At 42.7% G+C, this 23283-nt stretch overlaps 1 protein-coding gene across 12 annotated transcripts in view; it reads left to right on the top strand.

Moving 5' to 3' along the window:
* Positions 1-23283, top strand: part of LOC148021915 (uncharacterized) — a 198220-nt gene that overhangs the window by 24738 nt on the left and 150199 nt on the right. For 7 of the 12 annotated variants that reach the window (XM_087697437.1, XM_087697435.1, XM_087697434.1 and 4 more), the window contains one exon: positions 16839-16908. The exons of 3 other annotated variants lie outside the window; for them this stretch is intronic. In XM_087697437.1, the coding sequence (XP_087553563.1) occupies positions 16839-16908 (70 nt within the window). Of the gene's footprint in view, positions 1-16819; positions 16909-23283 lie in introns of all 12 variants that reach the window. 2 more of the 12 variants (XM_087697436.1, XM_087697438.1) reach the window with 1 other exon arrangement.

Raw genomic sequence — 23283 nt, 5'->3', positions numbered from 1 at the left:
ATATGGATTAGAGGAAAACTCTATGTTTAGAAATATTCCACAAGCGCCCTTCCTCTCACTTTCATTTCATATTTAGATTCACCTACATTCAATTTAGACCCATACTTTAGACCTACAGTAAGTTATCTAGTCTTAGCTCATATTGTCTTTGATGCACATTTTGATTTTAGGCTCACTAGACACTCAGAGGTGTATCATTTTGTACCCTTGTGCTTTATTGTTGCTGGGAATGTCACCGGTACGCTATGTAACTTTCCCATATCTGCAAGTGGGTCACTCTCTATCCTTTGGTCTTGTTGTGTGGGGAATCTCCCCACTACACATTGTATCACCCTCCTTGGTTGCTCAAATACATGAAATCCCTTCTTGTGTTGTTGAGCCATCTCCTTCTTTGAAGAACTTGAGGAGTGGATAGAAATCACCTAGCCACTTAGACCCATCACCACCTTCAATGATTGTGTACCTTAGGGATTGTACTTTCATTTATTCTCACATATTGGATGTGACCTTCTAGCGCTCTCTTCTCTCTTGTTGTTCACTAGTTCACTGTGAGTGTGTGTGTGTGTGTACGGGCATTGCTGAACCCCAACCTAACAGTGGTATCAGAGCATACCTTTCAGCCACTGCCATCACCACTTGAGCCACTGTTGAGCCCTGCACTTTGCTGCTTTTCTTTTTCCTTGTCATCCAACGCTCGGTTGTGTGCTGTGGTCTTTGACCTACCCCCGACAGTCTTGTGCTGAGTTGACAGGTCTAGCAGCTGATGGGACAGCCCAACAGCATCTGCTCACACATCACCTGTGCCGTCAGCAACTGATGTGTCAGCCCCTGACCTGCGCAGTCAGCCCCATTACGGCACACACCTGCAGTTCAGCGGACAGCTCCGTCTGATTGCATGACAGCTTGTGGGCCAGCATTCGTCACCAGTCCCCACCAGGTCACAACTGCCACACCACTCGTTCAGCCCAATCAGGTGCTGTCAAATCTGCCCCCCTGTCCTGTCAAGCTTGTTGCCTATTGCCTGTTGTCAAATCTAACACCCCTGACACCTCTAGGGATAGGCCAAACTTTCTCATGTTGATGCGTCTATTTTCTGACACACTGCCCCCATCAGGCGCCAATTGAAACCTGAATGTATTGATTCTTTGTTCACGACACTGCTCGACATTATTTTCATTAAAATATTGCACTCCAAAGCCTTAATCAGAATTTTCCCATCTTTAAATTGCTCCATTTCATGTGCAATGCCCCTGTGAAGCACAGAATTTGGGCATTTTGCAGTAGATACAAATTTCACCCAAATTTCTTTCCAAATTTTGGGGCTTTTGCCTGAAAACCCCGAATCTCACAAAGATTTTGGAGGTTTTGCATCCCATGCCCAGAAATTGCTTCATTTTGTGCCAAAAATTGGGTTTTTCACACTTGGGCTTCAATTTCACCATATTTCACCGATTAAATTAGGGGCTTTTGCAAAATTTTCCCAAATTCATTGACATTGAGGTCAATTACACCTTCTACATCGACATTTGTGCACATTGCAGCCCTTTTAGCTGCAATTTCTTCATCGATACTATCAAATTTTTGAAAAATTGTGAGTTTTTGGTATTTTCTTTTGCTTTATTTTTGTGCTACCATTGCATTTGTACTTTGGACAGTAGTTGGTTATAGAAAAACCAAAAATTTCAACAAGCAATGGTTGGGAAAAATGATTTGCTCAACATATATGGGGACTCAGACAAATTAGATGGCACTAATTATCCAATGTGCGCATACATGATGAAGCATGTACTTGTTGCCAAGCAGCTTTGGGGTTATGTATATGGTTTAGAAGTTAGACTTATGGACCTTCCTACACAGAATGTCACAGGCTCTTTGAGCTCATTCACAATCACTAGTGGATCTTGAGCTCTAGCTCCTACTGCACCTCCAACAACAATCAATTGAGATGGGATGGGTGTGATGCCCAAGCTCATGCTGCGATCGCACTTTCGTGCAAAAGACAGGTTATCCCATATATTCAGTCATGCACAATGGCCAAGGATGCTTGGGATAAGCTTGCCTCACTATATTAGGTGCACAATGAGGCTCATGTAGTCTACTTGTGTTAGTAGCTTGAGATGGAACACATGATAGAGGGTGATTTTGTGGATGCCTACATTACACGTGTCAAGGACATTATAGAGTAGCTTGCTAACATTGATGAAATAATTCTCGATGCATCTCTTATATATATGGTCTTGATTGGTCTACCTGATACTTATTAGAGTTTATCGCTACACTTCATTTACTTGCAAAGGGAGATGCTAATGCTTACACATTTGATGCATTGGTATCACTATTGTTGCAAGAAAAGCAATCAAGGCTGAATCGCTCTAGTATAAGTATGGATAACCAAGCATTTGCAACCAGCCACCATGGTAACAAAGGCAAGTCATGGCAGCCTTCAAAATCCAAATGAAAAGGCAAAACAACTTCTTCTACGAACTCTTCAAGCACCAAGGATGATGGTGCTAAGAAAAAAAGATGCAATAAATGTAGGAAAAAGGGGCATGCAATTGAAGAATGCCGAAAGAGGACGGCAAGTGTAAAGAAGAAACAATCGGGGATGAGTGTTACTGAAAATTCCTCTAATGAAAAGGATGCAATGGCACATTCGGCAAGCTTGGGTCTTATGGCTTTGTTGTGCATTGTTCGTATGATCCTTAGTTACATGAGCATGGTCTTTTATTTGCTGAAAATTGCAGCACTCGGTATTTGACAGTGACGCTTCTAAGCACATAACATTCTTTCGTGACTTATCTGTATCATATGTAAATGTATAAAAGGGGGGATCAATTGTTTGTGCAAACAGTGCTTCGTATGCCATTCAAAGCATTGGTTAGATTCCCATTATTGCGGTAGATGGGAAGACTATTATGCTTGAGAAGGTCCTATATGTGCCAGGAATAAATAAAAACTTGCTTTCAGTTTTAGCCATTGCATGTGTTGGTTTTGTGGTCAAATTGTACATTGATCGATGCAATGTTTATGACTGTAGTGATGGGAATGCTCTCGTTTTCACTGGTATTTAAAATGGACTTTATCAACTTGATTTATATGAGAGGAGAGTATCAGAGGATACTTTACATGCTGATGCCACCATTGTGGATGACACTGAGTTATGGCATGCTCGGTTGGTCATCTTAATTATGGTAGTTTGCTCCGTCTAAGAAGCAAAAATATGGTGCTTGATCTTCCTCCGTTGAAAGCATCTATTCACAATGTATGTGAAAGTTATACACTTGGCAAAATGCATTGTGCTTCGTTTCCCAAGGGTGGTACTATGCGTGATGATCAGAAATTACAGCTTGTGCATAGTGATGTTTGTGTCCATGCATGTCAAATCGATTGAATGATACTTGTACTTTGTTACTTTCATTGATGACATGACTTGTCATTGTTGGGCATATGCTTTGAAGCATAAATCCGACGTGTTTGCATGCCTTAAAACATTATTGGCCTTGGCTGAAAATGGCAGTGGATGCAAGCTGATTACACTCTGTGCTGATTGAGGCGGGAAATATATGTCATAGGAGTTCAACTCCTTGGTTGAAAGGGGCATCATCCATCAGTGTACTGCACCTTAAACACCTTAATAAAACGGTGTGGTTGAAAGAAAAAATCACGCTTTGATGGAAATGGCACGTTGTATGTTGTCACACAATAAGCTGCCCCCAAAGTTTTGGCTTGATGCTATCATGTGTGTAGTGTATGTGCTGAATCGCAGCCCAACTAAAGCATTGGATGATTGTATGCCTTACGAGGCTTGGAAGGGCCGAAAACCAATGGTGTCACATATCCTTGTCTTTGGTTGTTTGGTATATGCTTTAATGCCACACAAATACATAAATTGGAAGACAAGGCTGTCAAATGCATCTTTATTGGTTATAGGGTAGAAATTAAAGGGTATCGCTTGTACCAACCCTCCACTAACAAGATTTTTGTTAGTAGAGATGTGGTATTCATTGAACATGCTGGTCAGCCCTTCATGGATTGTAAAATCAGCCCAATGTGGGGCCTATGGACATGTTTGACAGTTTGTTGCCTTTATTTTAGCAAGGTGGACCTGATTTTGGTCAATTTCAGCAACCTATTGAGGGGTTACAGCAGCAACGCATGTTGACAGCAGCCTGATTTTCAGCCCATTGATCAAGGCATTGCTGATTATGAAGCAGCTGATGAGAGGGTTGCTATTCGGGAAGCTAAAACAGTCCCTAGATGGTTGCTAGATACATTACGGAACAACAAACAGCTCGTTTCTTTTCCTAGTAGAATTAGAGCAGCCACTTGTCATCCACAGGGTAACTTGGTTGCGCAGGCACTTGTAGCTACTACTTGCAATGAAGAACTCGTTTCTTTACATGATGCTTTACAAAACGGACATTGGATGGCAGCCATGCAATTACACCTAAACTCTATTGATAAAAATGGCACATGGGAGTTATGTGACTTGCCTACTGGCAAGCGTGCTATAGGTACTAAGTGGGTTCACAAATTAAAATGTAGATTGGATGGTAGCATTTATTGCTACAAGGTACGCCTTGTTGCCAAAGGGTATGTCCAAAGTGTGGGAGTGACCATGATGAGATGTTTGTACCCACTTCACGTATGACCGCTATTCGTAGTGTCATTGCTTTGACTGCTCATCATGCTTGGCATGTGTATTAGTTGGATGTGAAGACTGTTTTTTTGAATGGTGATCTTCATGAGGAGGTTTATGTCACTCAACCTCTTGGCTTTGTTCAGATTGCAAAGTGTGTCGTTTGCATAAGGCCCTTTATGGTTTAAAGTAGACACATAGGGCATGGTATGAGAAGATACATGCATACTTGATTGCTCTTGGCTTCAATAATTCACACACTAAGAGTACACTTTTATGTTTGCAAGGATGGGGATAGCCTCTTGATTCTCATTGTTTATGTGGATGACATGTTGTTGAGTGGATCTCATGAGACACATATTTCAGCTTTGAAAGTTGAATTGCACCATGCTTTTGATGTGACAGATCTTGGCCACTTGTAGTACTATCTTGGCATACAGTTTACTGTAGTTGAGGGGGGCATTATTTTGCAGCAATCTTAAGTACATTGGGCAGCTCCTTGAGTGTTTTTAGATGCTAGATTGCAAGCCTATCGCCAGTCCCATTGAGACAGTCCATAGGATTATACTTTAAGATGCGGGAGAACCTTTTGATGCTTCTCTTTATCAACAAACTGTTGGCTATTTATTGTATTGTGCAACGCACGGTCAAATATTCAGTTTGGGGTCTCTCAATTGGCATGCTTTATGCACGACCCTAGTACTACACATTTGCAAGCAGTTGAACATATCTTTTTCATTATCTCAAAGGCACTCAAATATTGGACCTTTTTTATCCTAAAGGCACTACTCTTTACTTGCATGCATTTACAAATAGTGATTGGGCTGGTTGTTTTGACAACTAGTGGCGATTGTTTTATGCTTGGTAATTCCTGCATCTCTTGGCTAAGGAAGAAGTAGTCTACAGTGACCACATCTAGCCGTGAAGCTGAATACATGGCAGCATTTACAGCTACATTGGAATGTGTATGGCTCAGACACCTTTTGGTTTGTGGGACAGCAGTCACCCACTTCTATCTACATTACTAGTTAGAGTGCCATGGCAGTTGCAAGGAATCCATTTTTCATGCTTATGCCTAGCACATTGAGGTGCATTATCATTATGTCAGAGAAAGACTCCATGTAGGGGAGATTGACTTGGTTTATGTCCCTACAAAGGACAACTTGGTTGATGTGTTTACGAAAGCTCTCTCTAGAGAGAATTTCGAAGACTTTCACAAGGCTCTCAGCTTGATATCGTTTGGGGATTGATCTACCTATTTCTTGTATACATTCACATCATTCACTCGAGGGGGGTTTGTTACACTTATGTGTTTCTCCTATGTTCTGGTGTGAATGTTCCCTTACCTCACAATCACTTTTTACGTGCAAATTGGAGAAGGGTTTTTTTTCTTGTATGAATACCCATTACCTTCCAACACTCTTCTCTCTTGTTGTTCACTTGTTCATTGTGAGTGTGTGAGTGTGCGCGTTGCTGAACCCTAACCTAACATCAGATAGTGCCTCATGGCATCTCTAACTAGTTCAGTCATTATCTTCATTGAGGCTAGTTTTCTAGGCATTGTAGGTCATCCTTAGGAACCTTAGGCTAGTTTTCTTTAGGCTTAGCAACACTTCTTCAAGTCCTCTATTGCATACTTCCTCCTCTCATTCAGTTCCATTGCATCTAACACTCACTTGGCTCTCTTTTTCATTTAACACAGTATCCAAAGCATCTCAATATAACACATATGGTATGCAAGTTTTTTTCTTTGATCCTTTTGTGCTGGGTTTTGTATTTTAGTTTAGGACTATTAACATTGTAGGATTCTGATTGCCTTGGTGGTTGACTCTTTCCCCTCTCTTTCATTGGGGAGTGTTAGGTCTTCCTTCTTTATCCATTAGTTCTGTTTGCATGGTGGATTGCTATCTTGGTGCTTTGTGACTTGTATGGAGTCCTTTCCCAAGGTTTAGATTTGAGCTTGCCTACCCCACTTGGTTAGGATATGAGCCCTTTCTTGAGATCGAGTACATCCATGGACTAGATGATTGATTCTCCTTTGGCCATTCTGGCTAAGGGGTGAGGTCTACCTTTATCATCAGACTACATTCTTCATCATGGTTCTCGACACCGCAGGAAGATCAACATTAGATTCCTCTCTCATTTGGCAAAGATATCCATGGTTAGGAGGGGGCTCGTACCCTTCACTTGGTATGTATAGATTTCGGAATTTGTCTTCGACATTGGCCTCTCTTCCCTAATGTAGTACCCTTTGTATTGTATGATCGTCATCATCTTTGTAAAAGGGCGCTTGGGCAAGTAAACAATTTCCTCCATGAGGGATATTGTCCAAGTGGCACCTTGTTGTACGCACATTCTCATCATGTAGCATTCATCTATGCATCTCATTGTGTAGAGCACCCTTGAGAGGATCCTGAGCCTTCTCCACCAGCTGTTCTCTTACCACCGCACGTTGATACTTCTTCACCATTCTTTTCATCACTAACACCTTGGACGGGCAATTGAGATAGTCTTTTGTTTTGTGATGTTGGATTTGACCATCCCTTTATTTCCTTCCATGGATACAATTATTCAAAAAAAAAAAAAGATAAGAAAAAAGTTTAAAGCGGTTTCATTGCCTTCATAGGTCCTAGTAGGCCATTGGGTAGCCAACAAAGCATCCTTTGTCCGATGCCTTGGCTTGTTTGGGGTGAACCTTTGGGATCTCAAGATAAGAGAACTGTTTCCGCTGTAGTCTTGGTAGATCCTTGGGCAGTCAATATGCACTGTTTCTCTGATACCCTCGCCCGACACCCTAGCTACTTTGGGGTGGGATGCCTTGGTATATTATGGGTTGAGCTATGCTTGCAATCCCTTTTTGGTTCTAGTTTTGGGTGTAAGATAGATGTTAAGCTAAAAAAGATGTATCACACATTAAACACCCAAACTTTGGGAGGATCCACATTTATAAATAGAGACTACCCACACCACTCAGTTCATCACTTATTTTGCAGGTTATCCCAATTCTTCCAACCCTCCATCCATTAGGCGTCTCATTCAGCCTGTTGTTGTGGTCATTTTCAGCTATTGTGCTTTAGCTTGATGACCCCTGCAAGTTGTGTTTTTCCTAGCCATCATCATCCAACAACAAGTCGGTTTTGCATGTTGGGATCAATCTCTAGTGAATGAGACACATCAACACCTCCCTCAGCCCACTCCCACAAGAGTCATTAGTTGTTGGCCAGCTTTGCCCTTGAGCATCTTGTTCACTCTTTCCTTCATTTACAACATTCATTTAGTCACTTTAGAATTATCCTTTCCTTTTTGCGTTTTTGCATTTTTGTTTTAGTTCTACGTGTTTTGTCATGGCCATATACTAAGTGTTTTCATTTGCAAACCCTAGCATATCTCCACATTGACTTAGGCTAGGCATAACACGATGGAGTAAGTGGTAGACCCCTCTCTACACTAGTTGTGCTGCCTTGAATGACCAAAGACAATGCTTTGGAGTGTCCAAAGGGTTGTTGTGGGCAAAGCATATAGACTCTATCTTGTTGCATTTGCGCCAACCAACTTCCTATTGCAAGGTTCCCTTGTGCATTGTGCAATAAGCCAAATGAAGTGGGAAGCTCTCACGGTCACCAATAATCCTGAAGGCATTGCTAAAAGGTACGACGGAAAGTGTCCATGATGCTTTGCTCTACCTAGTGTTTGCTATGGGAGGAGGCCTTGTCCATGTTATCCCGGATGAGAAAGTGTTTGCCAATAAGGTCCGTGTAAGCAAAGAAGCTCACAGGCTTTTGGATGATGCAGAGGTCGGCACTCTCTTGGATTCCAACCGAACTCATCCAAAGGTTGACTCTCTTAGATCCAAAGTGCCACTCCTAGATGTCTAGCCATGCTATGAGAGGGTCCAACTGCCATGTCTTCCCCTAGAGGCCTATAACTAGGATCCTTCTCCAAAGGGATGTGTGGGAAGTCTAGACCCTGTTGTTCTTTGTCTAGAGCTAGCCGACCACCCTCTAGTACATAGAAGGAAGTGTTAGGGACAGCACCACTAACTATGCTTACCTTTTGCAATGGGATGCCCATTGGTGAACACTATGCTGCCCACCCCTCTCCTACCTGCATTGGCTCTATGTAGGGGGAGCTAGCCAATCATTGGGGATCATTGCATCAATCTCCCACCTCCTGGCATTTGCTCCTCTCTGACATGTTGTTGCTTGTTGTAAAGCTTCTAGATCCACACCCCTATTATTGCACTACAATCAAGGCACAATTGGATCTTCAATCAGCTAGCATTGAAGAGGTGGAATGAGGGATGAAAGTGGCAATCACCAATGATTCCCTTTTATAGAACTTACTACCAATGTTTTGCAGTATTATAATTAATATATGAAATCATTTTGACACTATTTTGAGAGCTAGAAAAATGCCCCAAAACAACATTAATTAGTGGCAATTTCTAGGTGGCTTAACAATTGCTTGTTGGGGTAGGATGTGGTACATAGATCTTTACTTGAACGCATGCTTAGATTATGGATGGAGTTTCTGCACTTATTAAGAGGCCACTCCAAAGACTATATTGGGACTCAAACACGTCCATTGAGAAATCATAACTCACTCACTATCTTGTCTGCAGATCACCATCAAAGGTTGTAGGAGCTTCAAGAGTGGACTGTGTCAACAGCCATGAGTTCAGCAAGATATGGAAAGTCTGCTATCTATAGGGTACAAAATTATGAGTTCTTCCAAGTATGGAAAGATTAGTTCTGCAAGATATACAATCCTTTGCCTATAAAAATATCAAACGCATTGTGAGTCCAAGCAGTTACGATTATTCACAGATATGTTCAGAATAGATTTTGCTGGTAGAATCCATCATGCAGCTCATTCAGAAGTTTATGATCATATTCAGTTTGGTTGTACAGAGTAAAAATTCATTATTGGGAAAAACAATTGAAACTGCCCTTTCCTTCCATATTACATCATATCTTCTGTAGTCCATGTTTATGGGGTGACATAATGCTCTAGGAACAGGAAATGGGACTGATGAATTGATATGAGCTGTACCCCTGTTGATGCTGCTGCTTCTGCCACCCTGCAACTATGCTGCCCTTTGCCGCCCACTCTCCTCAGCTCTGCTGCCCAGAGTCACCTCCTGCTGCCCCCTGCCGGCTCCGCCCGTCCGCAGGCTGCATCCAGGGCTGCAGCTCCCTGCCATTCCCTGCACCAGTTCACCCTGCTCTCCACCTCTGTCTCTGCCAGTCTTTAGTGCTCCAGATGCTCCACACCCTTTCTGCAGCAGCTTCCCACCTCTGCTGACCGCTGTCCTGCCTGCTCACAGGCAGGTGTTGGTTGCAGATGCAACCCCCTCCCACCTCGACCCATGACTCCACCCCCACACCCCACCAAACCAAAACAACCAAAAGCCCCCACAGGCCATAACAAGGCTCTTTACCAGCTGCTCCCTCTACAGAGCAGGGTTCAACTGGGACGAATAGCAACAAGCTCAATAGAAACTTAGTCATGACTCTCAATGGAAACCTCTAGTCTGACGCTAGAGCACTCTACGGGTGGCCCCCCCCAGTCAAACAGCTTGCAGTTCATTCTCATTGAGGAATAGCTGTAGTCCGTTGACACCATCTAAGAGAAGGAACTAGAGGAGACTATGATCTTTGGATAGGTCATAGGACACTCTCCATTCAAGGCACAACTTCGTAATTGGCTTCATTCCACCTTGCATGTTGGCACCTTGCGGATAGCGGAGGCAGTGTTGATGGGGCAAGGAATCTTCATGGTATGATTCACCTCTTCAGATGTAGTTTAGGAGTTGGTTGATAGTTCCCTAGTTGTCTCTACGAAGGGTGTCATCTTATTGGCCCCATGGTACAACGGCTTCACAATTGAGAGCTTCATCGTTCATAACAGATTCCCTCGATAACTGGTCACCCTTCTCTGCCCTAGACTGGCAATTGAGTATTTCTAGTTGGTAGAGGAATTTGGGGGCCTCTTTGGCACAATCCCTCATTTTTGGATGCAATGACAGATGTAGGGGTCCCCAACATATGGGTTCTTGTGGAAGATGAAGAAAATCCCTAAGTTTTTGGAGATTGAGGTGGAGAGGCACACATATAGACAATAGATCATTGTGACTAGGTAGTTTGGTTAGTGCCTTTGCTGCCATGGAATTTGGCACCGGACTTGTGAATGCACATGCTTCAAGGCCAAGGCCATGCTGCCAATGGCCACATAGGCAGAAGATGGTGGTTTCACAAGGGTCCAATGCAGGTGTAGGAGAGGTAGTTAGGAGTTTAGCAGGCCACACAATTGCAACACCCTCAATTGAGGGCATGTGGTGGTGTTGGTCCACTCCCCCACCCCCCCACTGGCCCTCCTCACCCCCTGTTGAGGTAACCTAAGCATTACATGCTGAATTAGCCACTTCAACAGTCCCAAAAATGCTTAATTAATTAAATCTCTAAAATGGTGTGTGGTTTGAGAGAGTTTTAAAATAGTGCACAGTACGAGGCGTCGAAACATTCTATAAATAGGTCGACTGCCCTCCATTCAGCCTCAATCTCATTTTTGTAGGTTTCATGCCCTCTAGCTTTGCTGCGCACACACTGTTTGTAGAGGACGTCTCAGTTGAAGCTGCCCTTTGCTGTCTACATCAGATTGGAGCCTGTTTCCGGCCTTCTTCTCACAGTTTGCACCTCCACCAGCTGTCACCTATTGTTTGCTACCTTGTTGGTGGCTGTGATTCAGCTTGCCGGCCTGTTTTCCCTGCGCTTACAGCAGCCTACTACCTAGTGACTGCCCCTAAGTCTGCGTTTGCATCTATCAGTTGCCGTGCAACACTTTTCACTCTAGATTTGCTGTGTTTGACCCTTGCTGTTGCCGCCCGCGCTGCCTAGACTCCACAGGTTTTTGCGTTTTTTGTTTTTCTCTCTCTTCCGTTGCCTGTTTGCATTGGATCCAATCTTTGTGGTTGTGTTTGCTTGTGTTCACCTCTTGGAGGCTTCCTTTGCTGCGTTCCGGGATCCATAAGGAGTATGACACAGTCTCCCGGTCAGCACCTTTGCCTTGGCCCTCAAGACTCTAGAGTTTGGGGTATAGTTTTCATTCCTGCACGGTTTGCTTGCTGCATGAACATTGTATATTCAGTATTCAATCATTCATTCAATTTCATTGTGTTTATTGTGTTTGTGTTACCCTAACCCTAACTGTGTTCTTTTGAGTTCATGTTTGCTGTATGCTTTAGTTTATGTTTCTGCGTTAGGATATTTTTTCACATGGTATCGGAGCAAGGTTCTCTTCCATGAAACCTTGGCCTTCGATTTGGAAGCTCTTCGCAAGAAGCAAGAACAATAGGAGAGAAAGATAACTTGAAACACAAATTCACCACATATGCTCCCGAGGTTAGCTTATCGAGACATGTGACGGAGTGGGCTTCACAACTTGCACCTCCATCTGACATGATCCAGAGAGTAGTCAGACTATTATGGAGTCCATCCGACACGGTCAGTCGGACTACCATGGAGTCCAATGACCATATAAGATTTCATGGAGTGGGCTTCACAGCTTGCTCCTCCATGTGACATGGTCAAAGAGTGGGCGAACTACCATGAAGTCCAACGACCATATAAGATTTCACGAGCCGAATACAACCTTATTCTTATATATCAAGCTCAACAGTAGATTGAAGGTAAATTCGAGTTTTCCCCTTTAGATTCGGTGCACCGGTCTAATGATTTTGTAGGAAGGATGGAAGTTCCACAATGGACTGATCACCCTTACGTGGAAACTGACATGGACTATAAGCCGTTTTCTACTTCACCTTTGTTCACTCCCATGTCAGGTACAAATGATACTTTTCAATTTTTTGATTTTACTTCCTCTTTTCCATAAGATATCAAAGATGCTCATAATGAAGGAACTATCTATACCAAGTACTGGTACATTAGCCCCTGAAGAGGATAGGTATTTCAAATTGCACTCAAGGAAAAGTAAATAAAAATTGCAAGAATCTATGGTGGGTGCTCCTTCATCTTTTCCTTTAGCTTTTACATCTCATGGTCAATGTGATTTTGGTGATGCATCTATTTCTTCATTTGCATTTAATGGACAAAAGAAATCTAACACTTTTCCCACAACAACTCAAATGACAAAGCCATTTAATCTCCCATCCATCCCACCCATTAGTTTTGTTGCATCTTCCTTTCAGCCTCAATTAAGTGCACCACATGTCTTCTCATATCACACTGGGGGTTCTTCACCCATATGCATGCCTTTAGAACCTTGTCTTTTTCTTAGCTAGGTGGTGTCTCCATGATGGAGGTTTATCCTTCCATCCCTACACTTTCGGGTTTTTCACGACTTGGAAATGCTACCGAGCCACCACCGAGTGTGGATCAGTTGGTACCATAGTTTGTATCCATGGCATTATCTAGTGGGCCTTCTGGTCCTTTTGTTGTGCCCTAACCATCTATATTGGATAGGGCTTACATGTCCTGGTGCCTTCACATTCACCAACATTTTATGGAAAATTCATGTTCTAGTGCCTCCGCATCAATTGGCACCCATTGGACACTATCAACCTAGTTCTGCCTACCCACACCCCACTTCCACTTATCCTTCTTCGCTGCCTTCTTTCTATTCTACCTTTTAGAACCTCGCCTTTTTCCCAGTTGGGTGGTGTCTCCATGATGGAGGTTAATTCTTCCATCCCTACACTTTCGGGTTTTTCATGGCTTGGAAATGCTACCCAACCACCACTGAGTGTGGATTTGTTGGTACCATAGTTTGTCTCCTTGGCATTACCTAGTGGGCCTTTTGGTCCTTTTGCTGTGCCCTAACCATCTACTGGATAGGGCTTACATGTCGTGGTGCGTCCATCTTCACCAGCATTTTATTGAAAATTCATGTCCTAGTGCCTCTGCATCAATTGACACCCATTGGAAACTATCAATCTAGTTCTACCTATCCACACCCCACACCCCACTCCCACTTATCCCCCTCCACTGCCTCCTTCCTATTCTACTTATCTGACACCTCAAGGTTCTTCGTTCTCATCAAAGCCAAACACGCCTTTGATGATAAGACTCGTTTTAACAGGTCAAACTTCACTACTTTGTCAAACTTGATGAGATATGCCCTTGACTCCCAGAACCTGTGGGATCTTGTGCAGGGGTTGAAACTCCAACCTAATCCCACACTTGTTCCATACAAGATTGTCTACCCATGGAGGAAGGCTAGAAATGCCTCTGGTATTGTCGAGTTGATGCAAGGTCAATTACTTGAATTTCATTTTGTGTAGGAGGTGATCTCATAGCCCACCATGCCCACATTCTATGAATTTGAGTGTCAGCTATTGTGTTACGCTTGACGGTTTGAGGACTTAGCCCAAGTTGATAGACGTGGAAAGTTTGAGGGCCTTCAAGGGTACAAACCTTGGGTAGGCGGGGAGTGGAGAGTGTCCTTGAGATGGATCTACAATACAATATAGATCACGCCACCTAGGTCCTCTTTTCTTCACAGCTTGTTACAAGTTTGGTACGGCCTGCATAAGACCCTTGTATAGAGGTGCCTAGTTTGCTAGGAGGAGATTGACTGCTAGTGACACCTTTAAGTTTGAGACTATGACAGGCTATAGCTTGAAGAGCACCTTCACATCTAGTAGGCTGGCCTTGCTCATGCTATTAGGGTGTGGTGGGATGTTGACATGATGGTAGATTGGGAGGTTTTGTAGCAGGAGGTAGGATGTCAGAGGTGGGTTGAGGCTAGGAGGGAGATTGATGCAATGATCTTGTAAGAGAGACTAGATTCTCCCCTAGAGAGCTGGTGTAGCTTGGAGAGGGGTGTGCTCTTGGTTCTCTGCGATGAGTGCCCCCTTGTTGCCGGTGGCAAATAGAGTGGGTGGTGCTTCCCACAAGATTTTCTTCATAGTTCAAGTTGGTGGTCAGCTAGTCATTTTGATAAAGGATAGCAGGATGAGGATTTGCTAGCTATCCCTTGGAGGAGTATCTGCGTTGTTGGCCTCCAAGGAAAACCTAAAAGTTGGACCTGTGCCTACTTTGGGTTGAGTTTCAGGAGTGGTACCTTTGGATCTGGGAGAGTTGGTCTCTAGATGAGTTGGAGCGGAATCCTAGAGAGTGTTGGCTAGCCATGGTAGTCTCAAAGAAGCGCCAGAGCTTCTTGGCCTACATAGCTAGGATCGACATATAGTTTTGATATACAAGGAGATGGATTGGGTGCTCTCTATAGTAGGCATTTGGTGGAGCATAGCATCACAGATGCTTTCCGCCAAACATTTTAGCAATGTTTGTGGGATAGTTGGAGGCCACGAAGGGTGTCTCACTTCATTTGGCTTCTCGTACATGGGGGCTTTGGTAGTAGGAAGGCATTTGGCCTAGATGTAGTAGGATGGAGTTTGCAAGTACTTGGGAACTCTAAAGCATTGCCATTGATCATGTGAGGCAGCCTAGTTGTGTGGAGAGGAGTTTGCCATATTGTCCGTTGTGTGGTGCATAGCATGGGGTGCGTGTCTTGGGGGGCCTTATGCTAGCAAGCAATTAGCTAGCGCTGTCACTTACTGTATGAGGCTGAGATGCGTGACACAGTCTTCATAATTGAGAGAGGTTTTTTGTGTTGTGGTCAGCTTGGATGCATTGCCAATCCATCAGGTGCCCCATGGCAGAGCATTTAGATGTGTGGGGGATTATTAGGAGCCTCACAAGGTGTCACATCTAGAAGGTATGCTGTTAGCTGATTTTTGGTGGCAAGTGCCTCTCCATATGCATGACCTTGGTAGAGCTTTGGGCATCCATCATCCATTCACTCAATGGCCAGTGGGACCAAGTGCAAGGCGACTCCCAACCTCATTAGGAGCTCGACATTAGTTCTTGATCACATGGGGCTGCCATGACCTAATTTTCATGGTGCAGATTGGCAGCTGCAGGTGGCGGTGTACTCCTACTCCATGAGTGTGACGGTGCATACCTGATCCCATAGGTCCGCACATGAAACCTGCACAAGCAACATGGTTCGCGGGCACGTAGCACCGCATCCTGTCACGGGCCGTTACACCCTTGATGTCCCTCCCGCATCGTGGCTCGCTCATAGCATGCATAACACATTTGTTTGACTCGCACAAGGGTAACATGGCGCTTGGAGTGGCTGGATCGCACCATGTAAGAGTTTCGGGCTCACAAGGATCCACAATCAACCATCTTGGAACATGGTGCCACGGGGGCGACAGGGTTCATAACCCACCTCTCCTCATACAAAGTCATGGCGACTTGAACTCGGAGCAGGGGGCCCGGTTGCCTCGCTCAAAATGAGAACCCCGCATGCCGGGAGGCAAAAACGATGGTTGCTTCATGAGGCACGGCCTACATAGAGGAGGTGGGGAGACATGGGTTGCCCAAGTCTCACACTCCCTTCCCCATATACTTTGTAAAATCCTTTTGAGTAATATAGGCACCTTTTTTACCGCAAAAAAAAGAAGAAAAATCCTTTGCATAGTGAAGGGGTTGTGATCAAGATGCTGGCTATGTTTTGGCAGCAACATTCCAGTATGTTGGTTGATTAAGCTGCACATTCATCCTCAAGAAGACTGAACTGCTCATCCTTGCCAAGAATGTGTTCCAAATAACATCTTTAGGGTCTCCTTTATGAGGTTAATGCTCTTGCTACTAAGAATTTGAGCTCTCCAAGACAAATATGAGTCCACCGTAATTCCTCCCATAGTGATTGTTGGAACACTCTTTTTCTTTGCTTCAAACAAGTCATTTGGAGTAGAAGTACGTTTTCATTCTTGTTTGTGGTCCTTTCACTGATATAGGATGCCATCTTTGGATTGTTTATCAGGTAAAAAGTGTTTGGAAAGCATGACACGTTTACTGATGATGAATCTCAGTCTCTAAGTTTAGCCTTGAATATGTTCTACTTCCATCTTGCAGCTTGGGATGCTGAATGTGCTTACTTCATAGTCAGCTTACATTTGATAGCAAGGACAAAGTCATTTTGACATTTATAGTTTGAGCTTCATGAAGTTTTAGGTCAAAATGGACAAAATTTTCATACTTTGTTTCTGCTGATTGATACAGTATCGATAAGGGTGGATTATGTGTATGATCTTGAATGTAAAAGCTTGAAAATTGTCAAATTAAGTCCTGTATTACGTGAGAATGTTTACAGCTCATTTGGTGATTGCTAGAGCTTTGAGACGGCATAGAAGAAAACTCGCAAGGATTGTTATTGATCATTGGCTCTACAAATCGAGAAAGGTAAACCAGCAGATTAAGCTTTAGGGGACAGGCTGACTTTGGGTTAATGGAAGTAACATCTAGATACTAAAAAGATTAGCCCTTTAAAACAATCATCATTTAGTTTATAGTAGCCTTCTTTAATCAATTAGAAATTAGGGATGCTCAGTAGAAACAGAAACAAGAGTTGAAGTTAATGGATTAAGCTTAGTCCTTATGGTTAAATCATAAATGGAAAAAGAGGAGAGAAGCATTGAGAACACTAGCAATCTAAAAGATGTTCTCACAAGATTCTTAGAGCATATTTGAAGTTATATGTTGTTTGAAGATGATGCCTCCACTTGTTATTTCTATCTCATCCTTTGACAACACAACTGCTAGTGTGAAATAAATGGACGTACCCTGCTCAACCAAGGAGTCTACAGATTTTAAAGCTAATCCGTAGAAGCAATAAGTGCAATCAAAGCTGAGGAATTTGAAGCCAAGGAAGACAATCGACCCAAAGAAGACTATTGTTGAAAGGAAGAAACCAGAAACATATCTTCATGTCTGTCATCTCTTTGGACAACACTTATCTAGATTAGATTTGTTCGCCCTTTTCAATCAAGTTGCAATCATTTTCTTAGCAATAAAGTTTGCTTTAGTTTGTCTGTCAACTTGTAAGGAGCTAGACAACATTTTCAAGTCACAAAGCTCAGCGTAAGATCTCTCCCTAGGCAAGTTCTAGCCTTCATGTCTAAATATATATATCTGCTCATCATAGTTTTCACACTTGGGCTGCCCAACTGACATATATATTGATGCATAAGATAGAGGAATTAGTCACTGAGCCATCACCAAATCCAGTCACCAATGAATGGTAAGAGAGATCTACAAGCACCATCCTTGATAGGTGTGTGCTTAGCATGAATTCTGATCCATCACATGAGTGTTCAAGGGACTGCAAGGAAGCTTGGGTAGAGCTCAACAAAATCTTTGGTCCCAAAGCTAAGAACCAAGAGCTTCATCTCAAAGTTCGATTCTATGGTCTTAAGCATAATTAAATCCTTTTCTGTTGCACACATATCAGCCCACCTATAGACCTAGCATCTCGTGTATTCTGCTGTCCATTGACCAAATTTGCATTAGCAACCTTCCTCAACATAGTTTTTTATACGTCAATCATACAACATATCCATATGGGTGTGGAAGTATGAAATAAGTACAACCTCAACATTCAGGGGATATCACAAAGAAGACACTTCAAATGTGCAAAACTTAAATCCAGTTTAAAAACATGTAAAATGAATTATAAATGACAATTTGACAAGAGCTAAGACTTGTTTGAACCACAAATCATGATAGACTGCTTAACCATTATTGAGTAACAACCATATAGGCTTTCAAAAAGAGTAGCTACATCCTACATGTGTAATCTGAAAAGAGGGACAATGTAAGTTCACGAAACAACTAGGGAAAGATACAAAATAGGAAAGTGGCCAAGCATAAAAGATAGATAATACATAGGGGCCTTGGTACATGAGGCATGGGGCCTAGGCCATGGCTCATGAAGCAATTTGTCGCCTCATGACTCATCAATATAGGATTGCGGTGATATATCTTGGATATTATGTGGGGATTGAAATTACTTCATAGCAACAGTTGGCACCTCTTTTCTTGAGCATTAAGCGGAAACTCCTACATTGGATCTTTGTGAGGATTTCTTTAGTTAGGAGGATGGTGGTTGCCGATCAAGTTCTTCTTGTGACCATGTGGCATATCACTTCTTGGCGGGCATTCTCTAGGTCATGTAGTGGCCAAGTGAACATGACTCATTAGAAACTTTTTTTGTAGATCTAGAGGAGGCTTGGGATCATAGATCGAGATAATGAAAGTAGAGAACTATTGATTGAGCTCTCTATGAGGGGTCTTGTTCCAACTAAGGAGCCTTTGAAGTAATTGTTGCAAATGGCAGCCTAAGATTCATTGGATTTTAAAAGAGGTCAAGACCAGAGACTTGTGGAGGAGCTTTGAAGTAGATTTGTAGTGCCATCATTAAATCTTGGAGATCTCTTTCACTTAGGCTTCATTGATTACTGCCAATGATAGTTGAAGAGAAGAGGAGGTATCTTCTCTTCAACTGCTACCTGAGATGAGAGTCTAGTCACACCCTTCGACACAGGCCTTATCTTTCATGGAGGGAACTTTCCATGCAGATATCTTTCTTGATGGAAGACTAGTTTTCTCTTGAGATAGGATAGGAGATCTGGAGGTAGAGACTATGGGGTCTTAGAGGTGGTAGAGTTATGGGAGAGGTAGTATCACAAGGAGTCCCCCCTTGAGTGTGTTAGGCAGATTAGTCAGCTCAGGGTGAGTCTGTGCTGCAGAGGCTGTGACTTTTTTATAGTATTTTTTTTGGCATTTTTTGGTGCCCTTTTTAGGGCTAGGGAGCATTTAATGTTGGCCGACTGCATTTAATGCTTTCCCCATTTTATGCCTATATATTGCTAGGGCTCCTCCTCCTCTTCTGTACTTCAGCCATCATTTGTGGATTCTTTTGAGAAGAGAGGAGCCAGTGCTAGGGTGCCCACACAGCTAGTGACTCATTGTTGTATGCTGTTGTCTCGTGTTCGATATGGATTCCGTTTCCCGAGCATACATTTGAGTTCTCATTTGTATTTGTATTTATTTTATATTGTCTTGTGTTTCAGCAGTTTATTTTAGTATGTTGTTTATGCTTCCATTGCGGCACCACTTCTGACATAGTATCGGTTTTCAGTTTTTGTGTTTCTACTATATTTTATTGCTGTTTTCAGGACTGATTTACCCCTCTGCTGCCCTGGCGATTGCTGTCAACCTGGTTGCGACCAGATTTTGGCTTCCATACTCTGTGTTTTGATCAGCATATGCATCGTCTGCCTGTCCAACACCTCCTTCTGCCTGTGTTTTTCTCATCAGGCTGCTGGCGACAGTTTCCTACACCTATTTAGGCAGTGTGCAGCCTGCGTTTTGCTGTTTCCAGCACTATTTTGGGCTGGGCGACTAGCAGAATAGGCCGTTTTTGTTGTTTGTAGCAGATTTCAACTGATTTTTTTGACTTTCTGCAACAGATTTTGGCTTAGTTTGATCAGTTTTTGGGTTATCTTGTATGTGAACTCTTGTTTTTTTGCAGTCTATGCTCGTGGTTTGGCTGTGTTCCCTCTCCCAATCCCTTCTTTTCTCTACTTTTTTTCTAAATCCTCTCCAGATGGCTCCTCCATGCACATCCACTGATGACAAGCTCCATGGATCTGATTATTACACATGGAGTGCAGTGATGAAGGCTTGGTTTATTCAGAAGCGGTTATGGTACGTGGTTAATGGAGTTGTGGCACGTCCTCGACAACCTTCTCCAGTTCCATTTGATTTTGATGAAGACAACCATGAGGAGGCAATGCTTATATGAGATTCGGATGATGCCCATTGTCGGAGGGGTTTTTGTCGAAAGGTCGAATCCACCGGGGATCAGAAGTAGAAGGAAGTAGAGATAGGAGATGGAAGAGAAGATAGAGAGTACCCAAGTGGTAAACACTACAAAGACAAATCACAATGAATTGAATCAATATGTATTGAAAGAACCTGGAATCTTCGCACTACTCAGAAGCAATCTCCAGGCATTAGATCTCCTGGAGCTTCTTCGTAGAACAAAACGTGCATTAAAATTACAGCTCCTTCTTTGTTGCTTGGAACCCAAATCTGATGGCTCCGTTGGCTCCGAAAGGGGGGTAAAACCCTAGGACGCTTGGTCATGGATCTCCCAGATCACTCCTTCTTCTTTCAGTTCAAACTGCAGTTTTCAGCTTGATTACAGTAATCGCGACGCGCGTGATTTCGTCAATCTGTCCCTCTTGTGAAAATCCCCTAATTGGCTGAAAAAGCAACTAGCTTTTTGCATGCCATCCTAATCTAGAAGTTTTTTTTAACTTTTTCATATTTTTACAATAAATAATATAAAAAATAGGCTAAAATTACCCAAAAATCTAGTATTTTCGGATAATCCATGCAATTCACACTAATACTAATGGCTCAGATCACATTGACTCTCTAGATCAATAAAGAAGTCGGAGGATGATGCATTCCATACTTTTTCACATTGTGTCGTCATAACATCACGACATCCGTCCTCTCTGAACCTGCACATCCTCCAGTATGTGGCATAATCCTAGTTGTCACCGGATTTTTAGTCCTCATTCTCTGCAACCATATCCTTTACTTCTTCATCTTCCATATCTTCCTGGCTAGCCCCTGTATTATGACCACTATTTTCTTCCAATTCTAGCAACTCATAGGTAATAGATTCCACCTTTTGAATAATTTGATTCTTTTCCTTGCTACCGGAAGTTTGATGGCTGTCCCATTCAACTCATTTAATGCATAAGTAGCATTATCAAACACCTGTCTTACCACATGGGGTCCAAACTATCTTTTGGAAACTTTACGCATGGCACTATGCTGGTTATCTAAATTGCTATCATAAACCAATACCCAATCCCCATCTTGTATGGTTCTTGGTCTCAGTCTATGTCTTTTGTCAAACCGTTTCTTGTTTTGTATCCTTGTTGCCCTTAACTTTGCAGTTGCTGTCTCTATGTCTTCTGACTTTCTTTCCAATTGTCTAATGCGTAAGGCCAACAACTTCTCTCGATTCAACTCCTTCTCCCAAGGTAGCACACTCCATGCGGCTGTCATCTCTTCTATCGGCATGATAGGTTTTCGACCATACATCAATTCTGCATGCATATATCCTGTAATAGCACTATGAGTTGTTCTGTCGGCCCACAAAGCATAAGGGAGCAATCGTGGCCACTCTTTTACCTTCTCTCCACATGCTTTTGCCAATGCCTTTACAATAGGTAGGTGACCGCTTTCACTTTTTCCATTTCCTTTAGGGTTATAGGCTGAAGTTAAAGCAAGCTTTATCCCCAACCATGCAAAGAAACCATGAGCTTCATTTGCATCCAATTCACTCCTATCTGCTGTAATTTTTTCCACACAGCCATACCGACAAAAGATCTCTTCTGTAAACGCCCCGAACAACGTAGTATGCTTAACAATTATGACATTCGCTTGTTTTCGAGATTTAATATAAAAGAGAATGAACACTTAAAGCTGAAAATGAAAATTACTCACAAAATTACAGCCATGAAAATGTAAAAGTAATGGAGACAAGATTGAGGGTTGAAGATGGGCAACCCCCCCTTCCTCCCTCCCCCCCGCGAAGGAATGTATTTTTGCTCAACCCAAGTCCCTTAGGGAAGAGCTCAGTTACAATCAACCTGAGAGTGAGGAGAAGTAATTTTCACTCTCACAAGATCATGCAAAGATATACAAACACACATGCATTATCTATTATGCAATGATAAGAACTGATTCCTTTACAGTATGAGAGAAGAAAGATGGGAAATCAGCCTTTCTTCATCGTTGATCAGCAATACATGGATAGGGCTTGCTTCTTGTTGCTAAAATGGAAGAAAGAGCTCGAGAAAGAGGTGTTGTAATGAATTTATAGGCTTTCTGTCCTGTAAAACAGCAGTGATAGAAGAGGGAATATGGAGGAATTTGATAATGGAGAAGTGGGGGATGATGATGGGGATAGATGGGGCCAATTTCTGGCTATCTGTGGGTGCTGTACATGAGTTTCTTATTTATAGGAAAGGAAAGAGCTAGTACAAAAGGGAAAAGTGGAGTAGCACAAGACAAGTGTCCAAGACAAGTGTCCAGTCACATGTCATGAGATGTGACAAGTGGTGGGACACTTGGAAACTTGTGTGACAAGTGTCTTGACCCTTGTCTCTTCTCTATGGCCTTCCTTTTTGGGCTGAATACTGTCAAGAATAGAAACAACCAAATTTAGTAAGCACAGTCAGAGTACAGAATTTACTATTTTTAGAATGACATCCCTATTTTTTAGGACTAGCATTTTCAGGCTAATTCGAGGCTCCTAAAATTTAGGGATCTCCTAAAATTTAGGGACCCCCCCAATATGGGTGTCATATGAAAGCTTTTTCCGTGTACATTGCAAAAACGGTATCAGAATCTTCATGTGATTTTCCTATGCAAAGAAATGTGTATTTCAAGCTTTCAGCCCACACATGTACATTGTACAAGTATTTCATGATCATGCCATCTTGTTGATTGTAACTGTCTGTTCTGGCGGATCTAGCCTACACTTCAAGGGATCAATCCTTTCTGTGTGCGAGTCTAACCCTGATATGCGTGAGTTCTAGTCACAGGCGCTCAATCGGGCCATATAGGTGGAAGTGTGAACTATCTTTTCTCTAACCCACCGCGTGGGTCCACCATAACCTGTGACCACTCATCAGTGGCCAGCTCCAATGCACTTTTTTTAATATCTAATTAGTGCAAAAGAAACAAATT

The sequence above is a fragment of the Lygodium microphyllum genome, chromosome 17 (genome assembly GCF_053477565.2).
Source record: "Lygodium microphyllum isolate KBCC chromosome 17, Lygodium_microphyllum_v1.1.10, whole genome shotgun sequence".
NCBI lineage: Eukaryota > Viridiplantae > Streptophyta > Polypodiopsida > Schizaeales > Lygodiaceae > Lygodium > Lygodium microphyllum.
The sequence above is the reverse complement of the archived record's forward strand: the minus strand, read 5'-3'. Positions and strand labels throughout refer to the sequence as shown.